Source organism: Magallana gigas, chromosome 3, assembly GCF_963853765.1.
Source record: "Magallana gigas chromosome 3, xbMagGiga1.1, whole genome shotgun sequence".
NCBI lineage: Eukaryota > Metazoa > Mollusca > Bivalvia > Ostreida > Ostreidae > Magallana > Magallana gigas.
In genome coordinates this window covers 37,527,667-37,538,095 of record NC_088855.1, presented here as the reverse complement: position 1 = coordinate 37,538,095, position 10,429 = coordinate 37,527,667, and the positions used below count along the sequence as shown (strand labels likewise).

The 10,429-nt window shown below is 33.1% G+C and overlaps 1 protein-coding gene across 7 annotated transcripts in view; it reads right to left on the bottom strand.

Annotated features, from left to right (window-relative positions):
* Positions 1-1,379: 1,379 nt before the first annotated feature.
* The window catches only part of LOC105330746 (nuclear factor of activated T-cells 5), a 24,757-nt gene continuing 15,707 nt past the window's right edge, over positions 1,380-10,429 (bottom strand). For 6 of the 7 annotated variants that reach the window (XM_066079574.1, XM_066079576.1, XM_066079577.1 and 3 more), the window contains 5 exons: positions 7,842-7,943; positions 6,341-7,173; positions 5,721-6,144; positions 5,270-5,536; positions 1,380-4,396 (listed from right to left, as the gene is read on the bottom strand). In XM_066079574.1, coding sequence (XP_065935646.1) covers positions 4,338-4,396; positions 5,270-5,536; positions 5,721-6,144; positions 6,341-7,173; positions 7,842-7,943 — 1,685 coding nt within the window. In that variant the 3' untranslated portion in view covers positions 1,380-4,337. The remainder of the gene's footprint in view (positions 4,397-5,269; positions 5,537-5,720; positions 6,145-6,340; positions 7,174-7,841; positions 7,944-10,429) is intronic. The other variant, XM_066079575.1, reaches the window with a different exon arrangement.

The window sequence follows — 10,429 nt, the reverse complement described above, 5'->3', positions numbered from 1 at the left end:
CCTAAAGTAGTGGAAAAAATGGTGTATCAGTGTTTTAATGTACCGTAATGTTGTAGATAAAAATTCAGGTCTCCATATGATATTGCCATTGTGTATAATTTTGTGTATATGTACAAGGTAACACTGGGTAAGCCAACAAGAGTTTAAAAAAAACATCAAAGAATTTCATGAAAATTAAGGTGATTTAGGAGGAATAATTTAATTATTAAATTAAGATATTTTAAATTTGTCGCAATGAGAGGAAGGTTATAATCTGGATAAACGTATTTCATATACCAAATATAATCCATGTATAATTACATACATTTAAAAAAACACAAAAAATGTTTATTAAAAAGCTATTTCGCCTTAAATCTAAATTCTGAAAACTCTAGCTAGTTTCAAATATTACAGTTAAATTAAATTGTTTATAGAAATTGCATATTTATTTGATAGGCATCACAACATGCACACGTTTCGTACCTCCATTTGAAAAAATCTATCTTGTGCCATTTCACAAAAAATTTAAAAAAAAAAAAAAAACCTTTAAGTTCTATTTATACTGAGGAATTTTGAAACAATTTCTGTACAAAATCTATCTCCAATAGTCATCTAGCTACAATAAATATTTTTTAAAAACCTGGGCCAATTTTAATTAAGCTGTAGGATAAACCAAGTTCTTGTCATGAAAGTTGTGGTTAAAGGGAGATAACCTACCTCTTCAAAAAAGATTTTTTAAACCCCAATACAAACTTTATTACATGTACCGGTAGTAGAAAAGGATAAGACATAAACTAGTCAATTTATCATGTACCAACTGCATATCAGTTTTCATTAACGCAGAATCTAAAAAATAATGGTTAACTTAAAGACATCAGTGTGATAAACAATAAATCATGTATTCTTTTTGACAAGAAATTTACTTAAGGATAAACCAACACCTTTGAATCACATTTTTTATAATCATCAATCTAATCAAAATAAGACCATTTCTAGTGTGTCTCTGTGTATCAAACAACATGAGGGAAAAGGCTGTAATTTTTCGTCTTGTTCAGTTAGATAAGGAGCCAGCTTTAAATTTTTGAGTTGCAATCTAATTAAAATTAGACATTTTGAATCTGCTACCCCTCCATGGTAATTGTAGTACAGCTCTTTTGCAGGGCAAATTGACATAGTTTGGTTTAACATGATGTATCCGTTCATTTATGTAATTAAATTGTCTCCCAAGTAAGACTATGCCAAACTTGATCACAGCAATAGAGCAGTACCACAGTTACCAAGGGCCCATGCTCCAGTCATCGCTATGTTTACCATCTTCTCATGATCATATGATCAGTAGAAATTTTCCAAAAATTGCATATCATGCCTTATATCAGTTAAAATACAACAAGAACACAATCTTGGTTTAAGTTTTTTATAATCAATGTGACATTTAGTAAACAAAAGTAAAATTGATTACAATAATAAAGTACTCCATACATGGGAGAAGCAGCAAGATGTTGAAAACAATGTTCGCTTAAGATTTTTCTTGAGTATTTATAACATCAGAATTATAAATTGAAAGTGCCATCAAAATACATACAAAAAGCCAGTGGAATTTCTGCCCTAATATTTAAAAATCACAGAATCTCCTAATATTGTTGCATTTTCACCTCTAACAAATGAATCAATTCTGATGTTTTCAATTTTGTAGCAAAATGTTTCAATAAAATCAGGATTTCGCAGTCAAAGGGAAAAAAAGTTTAACAAATAAAACTATAACAAGCTGAAAACAAAAAAAAAACTATGATCTATACAAAACAAGCCCAGCTGACCTGTATTGCCAGGTCAACACTGCACACAAATAATGTTATGAGGAATGAAATGACAAGACTCAAAATTATAGCCTCTGGGCAAGGAAAGTTGTGTCCATCAATTACCGGTAGTACATAAATGAGATACAGTGCAAGACATAGTGCATGCAATTTGATTTCACATTAAGCAATCCAGCTTTCACAGTAAAAGCAACGTCGGCAGACTTTGGCTTGAGATTCATTGTTCTCCGAAGTGACACATTCACAATTGCTATCTAGAGTGGCATCCGTACATCAGTAGTCTGTAAAAATTGAAATCGGTGAAGCTTTCCACTTTAGTGCGCTACACTGAAAACTTAAGCTGAACTTAACTTTTCTGTTAAGTCAACTATTCATAGCATATTTACACTCTATGTACAGTATAAAAAATTTGGACAGATTTTAAGGAGAAAAAAAATAGCAATAAAAAATCATAGAATTTCAATAGGAGTCAAAGTGTACATTGTTCAATATCAAACTTCCAACACTAAATTTGTACAAATGAGGACGCAGTGCTCTTTAACAGTGTACCAAGTTTTCTTCCTCTAATTATTCTAAGGGTCCTCCGTACACCTGGGAAAACTTCTTTATACAAGTCCATTGTTCTAAATTACTTAAAGCTATGGTCTTTTAGCATGTGTTTGTACTGAAAATGACCAAAAGAAAATTCAATTTTTGGGGAAAAAAATCAATTATTTAAATTTTAACACTCTTCATGGAAATAAAAGTCCCTCCAGTATTCAAAATCGGGACCTGCAGGTTGATAGACCAAAGCTACACTTATTCCGTCACAAAGATAGACACCAAATTTTGGCAATATAAATTGTTTTGCAATGTGTTAAAATCACCATGTAGTGACACGTCAAGGATCCTTTAGAATATTGAAATGGTCTAATTCATTGTATTTTCATCATTTTCCTTGTTTCTGATCCCCCTCCTCACAAGCTTGTTGTAAATCTTATAATTTCTTACATATATATGAGGAGCTTTTTAATGTTGTGCTAGGACTGAACAAAAATGTACGATGACCAAAAATGATGACTCACATTTGTACTTACAGAGACAGAGAAGTTGCTAAAGGTACAAAATACAGTTGTTTCACTCGATATGTACATTAAAAATACCATGTGACAAATATATAGGAAAATATTTCTGTTTTGCATTTTAAAACAAACCATAATATTTCAACACAGCACCAATTCATATTACCTAGTACTTGATCTGATATAATAATCTATAAAGGGTGTCTGCCCGTCTAGCACTAAGCAATATCACATTAATATTTATTAACTCTATACAATCAAAAATCTTTCTTTACATGACATTTTAAAATATTTTGCTTATAACAAAAAGATTAATATATCCCCTAAATTTAACACTTATTTCTTTTAACAAGGATTTTTTCAATACAAGAAAGTCATGAGGAGTGAGATAAATTCCAGTAGCGTATTATATTTTATAATTTTTTTGGAGGGAAATATTCTTTTAGTTAATGACGTTTTATCAAGAAAAAAAAGATGAAAAAAATTCACTATGGAGAAATTCCAGGATGATGTGATATTTTTGTTAACAGTAACCTCTTAAGGAGTAGGTGTCGATTTTTTTTTTTTTTTTTTTTTACCAATGAATGAAATTGATTCTACCTATCTTCATGGATCACTAACTTCAGTTCAGCAAAAAACATTTTTTCCCCTCTGTTTCATTTTAAAATCCAATATGCACACACAATGCAGAATTATTAATATATATTTACAAATAAAACATGATTAGATGCACAAAATGTTCAAGCTGCCCACAAAATGACAAAGTAGAAATTAAAATCTTGCTTCTTTTCTGATTTCCAAACACAATAAAATGTTAAAATTATTGAACACAATACAATATCTAAAATTCATTGTTTTGACAAATTCTCAATATTCAATTCTGATTAATATGTTCAACAGTGTTCTGAAATCTTTAATTGTAAAGTACCCAAGTGGTACTAGTATTTGTTATCTTGTTGGGAGTACATGTACATGTACTAACAACCATCTAAAACAACCATATAATCTGTTTCCAAATCAAAAATTGTACAAAATCAGTTTGACTGTGTTCATTCTTAAAATTACACATGATAATATATCTGAAATCTGTTGTTTATTATATATATATTTTTTTTTTGTAATCCAGAACCCTTTTATTGAATACTGTCATAATATAATATAAATGCATGATAACATAAAAGTACAAATAAACTTGTGATTTGATTTCCAAAAATTAAGGTAATAAAGATAATTTCACATAAATAATCTAACAAATACAATGGGAAAAAATGGCACTATACTACCATGTTCGTTTTTTTAAGTAACTTTAGTATACGTAATGGAATACAATGAGATAAGAGAAAAACTAATGGGAAAAACATTCATAAATGGATAAAACACCAAAAAAATTATATCACAAAAGATTTGTTAAAATAAATACTGAAGAAAGTCTGTCTGTTGGATCACTAATGCTGTTTCCTTGGTAACAATAAGCACAAAGTCCTTAGTTGGAGCCTCCTTGGGGCCGCAAACTGTCTAGAATGGACCGCAGTAAATTTTCAACTAAAAGAAAAATAGAACAGTCACACTGAAGTTCTTTTCATAACACAATAACTGTCTAACAAAAATTCACACAATAAATACTGGTTTAAATACATTTTGGCATTGCTCTATGTACAATTAACTGTGCCTATCATGAATTTCACAACTGGCATTATTACCTAATCAAAGGGATTTTGTTATTCTATTACAAATTAAATATTTTCGTCTATTTTGTATGTGTATTCAGATTTGCAAGTGATCTATTGAACTGCCGGTCAATAGACTGCGATCTATTAGACCACCGGTCAATAGACTGCGATCTATTAGACCACCGGTCAATAGACTGCGATCTATTGGACCGGCAACGTATTTTAGAAAAAGTGAAACTTCTGTAAGATTAAAAGATAACTTTATTATGTTTATTTTACAATTGTTCTTAAAATTTATCTTCATGATATGAAAACCTTCGATCTGTAATTTATAATTGTAAACACAAAATACTAAAAACGGAATTAGGTAATAAAACAATTATTTAATGCTTTAACAGTCAATAGACCCGAATTTTTTTCCCTTGGTGCAGAGAACAGCTCAGTATGATCTATTGCCCTCGGCCGTTGGCCTCGGGCAATAGATCATACTGAGCTGTTCCCTGCACCTCGGGAAAAATATTCGGGTCTATCGACTGCTCAAGCATTAACTAATTTTATACTATTGACTGTGTAGGATTACATCTATTTATAATACCTTCTAAAATTCATAAATATTTCCCATTTCAATCTAGAGTTATGTTAGCACTGTAAATTCAGTTCTTTTTTTTTTTTTTATTACAGACTACAGCCAGTGATGAGAGAAGAGTATTGTGGAGGGCATCAAACAACTAAAATCACAGTCTACCTTGAAGCTGATTATTACCCTGTGAGGAGGGATTTCCCCCTTGACCCCCAAGGATAACAATACTAGGGGGTTGCTGGGCAGGAGCCGGGTTTGGCACAAAACTGCTAGGCGTGGACTGCTGGGGCTGACTCAGGGACTGGGATGCAGCAGGAGGGTTACAGATAATTATCTGGGGGACGCTCTGTTGTTGTTGTTGATGTTGTTGTTGATGTTGTGGCTGTTGTTGTTGATGTTGTGGCTGTTGCTGCTGCAGATGTCCATTGATGTCTGAAAAATAAATACACTTAAAATCAAAGATCCATTGTAATAAAGGAGAGAATCTAATTGTATTGTCTGTTGTTTGACTATCAATTTCAATTTGATAAAGAAAGTTTAGAGAAAGATTCCACAGACTGGTTTTCTTCAAAACTTTATGGTTTTTATAGGCATCATGCACTAACAGTTGTCTTACTTTGTGTGTAAATAGGACTGCCGTTCATCAACAACTGTTGAGTTGACATCTGAACCTTGTTGGCAGAAGTTGTCACTGTATTCTGTGTTGTAATGTTATGAAGGGGAATATTCATATTTCTCAAAAGAGTTTGCGTGACAGAAGTCTCGACACCAGCATTGGTGAGCCCTGCTAAACTGATCCCCTGACTGGGTGCAAAATTCTGAAGGCCATTTTGACCGACACCATTTGAAGTTGGAAATGAATGTGTGGTCTGAAAATTGGTTGTTGAATTTGCTCTATTGGACTGGAGGGAGGCCAGGTGTGTGGCCAGCAGCTGGGCTATACTGGAGGAGGCGTGGTAACTGTTCTGAGGGAACTGGGGGGTTGTCTCTGGTGCCGGAGTATGTGACTGCTCATGTAGCTCAGACGGGTTCCATTTCTCCTGATAAAAAATATCAATCATTGTAGGCATAGGCACATTTAACACAAATGAAAATTCACATTAAGCATTTCAACTTGCTCTTAGATAACCCCCAAAAATAAATCATTGACAAATTAACTACTTGATGAGGAGTACATGTATTAAAAAAAAAAAATTATGCATTATGTATCAATGCAAAGCACTTTAATAAACTTACGTTCAGAATAGCTTCTGCCATTTTATCAATGTTTTCTGGATGGTCCTTTTTGGCATCTTGCAAAATGTTTGCAAAGTCTTGTGAGACGTCCAGAATATTGTTTTGTGCACTGTATCCATGCACATTGTATGAATTTGAGCTATTGGATGTTAAAGAATTACTGCTGTTCTGTCTACTTAGTTGAGTTAATGGTTGAGTGCTTGTTACCATGGTACCACTTAAGTGACTAGAGATCATCTCAGAAGCAGTCGAAGTCGCACTCCCTACACCTACATTAGCATTTCCATGTAAACCGCCAGATAGTATTTTTTCCATGTCAATGTGATGATGGTTTCCTTGGCCGACAAGGCTTTCTATATTCAGTCCAAAACTTTGTTGATGATTTCCAGTGCTCTCATTTACATGATTGGAAATACCTAGAGTTCCCTGCTGTTGCATCATGGGATTGGTCCCTTGTAACATGGGACTAGATGGCTGTTGGTGGACTGCAGGGCTTCCTTGTTGCAGAATACTGTCGATTGTCTCCTGTTTCGTGACCACTCCTTGCTGGAACATTGAATCTCCTATGGATACTGGGGTATTCATTAAAGTCTCTGCTGGGCTTAAGACCTGCTGATTTAGGTCTCCCAATGACATTGATGGAGAGCCCATGTTGCTCGTATGCTCTATCACCTGTGACTGAATCATGTTTTCCTTGGTATCCATGTTTTGTGGAGAATCTATCTGCATTTTCATGTCTATGTTGAGGGTCCCCGGGGGCAGCTGAAACATCCCTGATCCATCCTCTGCCTGTTGCTGGGTCTGTTGTATCTGATTATTCAATTCCAATGCCTCTGTAATGTGAGAAACATGTCACAACCAAACCAATACAAAATTTATATAAGTAAGACATTTGAATGAGGATGTGCTTTTTTATTTTCATCTGAAGATCTATATACATGTATTACAATCATGTCAGGATGGTAGTTGACATGACAAGATGTAACATCAATATGCTAATGTTACTAAAATCTTTTCTAAGGTTTGTTCATGTGGGTCTAAAGGTTGTTGGACCAAGAAAACAAGAACTTGAAAAGCAGGTTGTAATATGCAGGATATAATTTTTATGAGAGCAATGATCACAACCTTTATATCCAATATCGAACCAAAGACAGCATTTTATTTGTAAAAGTACCGGTAGCTCTAAGAATGCACATATTCATACACCAGTAAATCGCTATAAAATACCTGATCAAAGAAGCTGGATCACGCATAGTATTTTAATAAATAATGAAAAAATCTTAGTAAATACAATTTATATTTATTTTATGTAAGTTATATACATGTAATACATTTTCTACTATTTCAGTTTTCTAATTTTCTCATCTAAATATTCCAGGTTCATACATTTTTCATGGTTACTGACACCTTAAATACTTTGTCATAGAACTTGTTGCATTCTTTACCAAAATCATCACAATTTCAATGAGAGTTTGAAGGATGAATCAAATGAGGATCTAACCTGGAGACACTGTGAAGGACATGCGGCGCTTCTGGAAGTTGTTGTCCGTCTCCATAGGAGTTTCCTGCTGTTGTTTCCTGGGAGTCGGAGGAGCTTGGACAACTAGAAGTACGTACATAAACAGATTAATACATTTGTAAGCAAACGGACACTTGTTGGACACTTTCCATTAGCTATATCCTTTGTCTTGCAAGTACATGTACAGCAATACATCATGCAGTATCAGTTATTTTAGATAAACCTTATGCAATGCCATAGTTGAACAATAAACAGGTAGGACAGGAGAGCCCTATGAAGTGTTATGACAACTAGACGGCTATTTATGGGATGACATGTTTTACAGATCAGTCAGGGTTAGAGCATAGAGAGCACACACAAACACACACACACATACAGCTCTATATTAGGCCTCACTCTTTGGGGACATACAAACGCACATCGTAATCAACATGTCATCCTGAAGTGCTGCTGAACCAATAGAGACATGAGAGGGGACGGGACGGGAGGGTGCTCTTAATATTTTAAAGATAGGTTACTCCATGCAATCAATGATAAAAACAAGAATGAAAAAAGACAATTTGGATATAGCTAACTGAAAGGTTTCAGCTGTCTTCATCTGCAGGTCTGGAAAGCAAAACAAACCTTAAAGTATTTACACTCCTTTTAGCATCAAACAATTAATGAACATATATACATAAAAGGTCGAGTAATCGGGGAACAAAGATGTTGTGTCATTAAGAGTGGAACAATAATAACAAGAATCATACCCAAGATTAACAATTATCAGAACACTTTGATAATTGCACATTAACAGAAAACTATATGGAAGAACCACCTGTTCGAGGCAACCTTTGAACTCTGGCATCTGATTGGAAAACCTCAAATGAGGCTAAAGGTCAGCGTTTCATAATCAGCCATGGTTCCGTCTAATAAGTTTGTCTATAGGAAGATCACATTTATACAATGTTAGCACAATTCCCCCCAACATATACTAAAATCATAGCATATAAGATGGCCTCTGTGTTTTTCAGATAAGTTTTATCTTTTTTTTTTCCAATTAATTATTTTGTTCCTGAGTAATAGTTATGAAGCACACTGAATTACATATTTCTGAAATGTGCTGTATTAGACTTTGAAAGTGAAAAAAGTTAAATTGGTTCAGAGTTTTCATACCTTGCGATTTTTTTTTTAATTGTTAGTTATTAAAATAAATTAGGGTATCTATCTGGAATTAAGAAAACTCTGAACAACTGTAATTATAAAAACACAAACCAAGGAAAAATTAAGATAAAAAAATTCAACAGAAATTCTGTAGCAGATGAAAACTCAGGAAAAAAATAATGCATTTTTGTAACCCAATTTTTGAGCCTGTAAAAAAGTGCTTAAGTGATATACATAAGTAATATATGGTTACTTAATTGTTAAAAAAATCTCAAAAAAAGAAAGAAAATAAAAACAGCTTCAGCCATAAAATATGCATGAAAAAAAAATGAAATATTGCCTTACAATACCTCATGTTGCCCGATCCTGGATTCACACATATGTTACTATTTTTATTCTTGAAAGGCATCCTTGTACAGAACACATTCGGAAAACAAAATTTTTCCTGCCAAATTTTCTGAATTTTTCAAAATTAAATTTTATTTTTAGTCAATTCATCCCTACTCCAAAAGGATATGTAACTTCTCAAAGGGTCCTCAACATCCTGTCAATTCAACTTTTTTGACAGAGGGTCACATCATGGCAAATTAATTGCAATTGAAAAATTGTTAATGCAAGTATTAACATATACAGGTGCCCACCAACATAGCTACCTTTTGAAAGATAATAATTTCTGTTTGAGAGACTTTTCTTAAAGGCGTGGAGGACCCTTAACTCATGTTTATTACATATATAATTAATGTTACATAGATATTTACCGTTAAATTATAAAGTCCAAATTCTAAATGTTTTTGTCTATCTTTGAATAAAAAACACAAAGTATTTTTCTTTTTGGTGTCATCAAACTTTTTAAAAATGACAATTTCTTTACACTTAATTCCAAATTCAAATAAAAAAAAATCATAAAAAGAAAAATAGAAAACTTGACAGGAAAATGCTGAAAACTAATTTTACATAATTAAAATCAACATCATGTTTGAGTATAAAGTGCTTGAACACGGATGCCAATCTAAAAACAGAAGATTGTTTATTACACATCAGAAACCATCCACACATCATCTTTCAATCAGCTTTGCTGGATAATGATGTACCAAAATGTACACAGTGTCCAAGAATATCTTTGTTCATTGTCTTGCCAACAATACATAGTAATCTGACTTTTGGTTCACGAGAACCCATCATTATTGTATGTCCAGCTATGGGTTCTCAGAACACACTCATTCCATTCTAGCACACAAATGCAATATGAATATTACAGGCATACCTTACAATTTGCTGACACCACTCTAATACTAGTATGTACCTTAAATGAGTTCATACTCTGACACATCCAACACCCTTTAGAGTATACATGTATATACAATAGGCTATCTGATTCTTCCATATGTTCTGGTGACCCAATATTTCACACACTAATAACACAACCA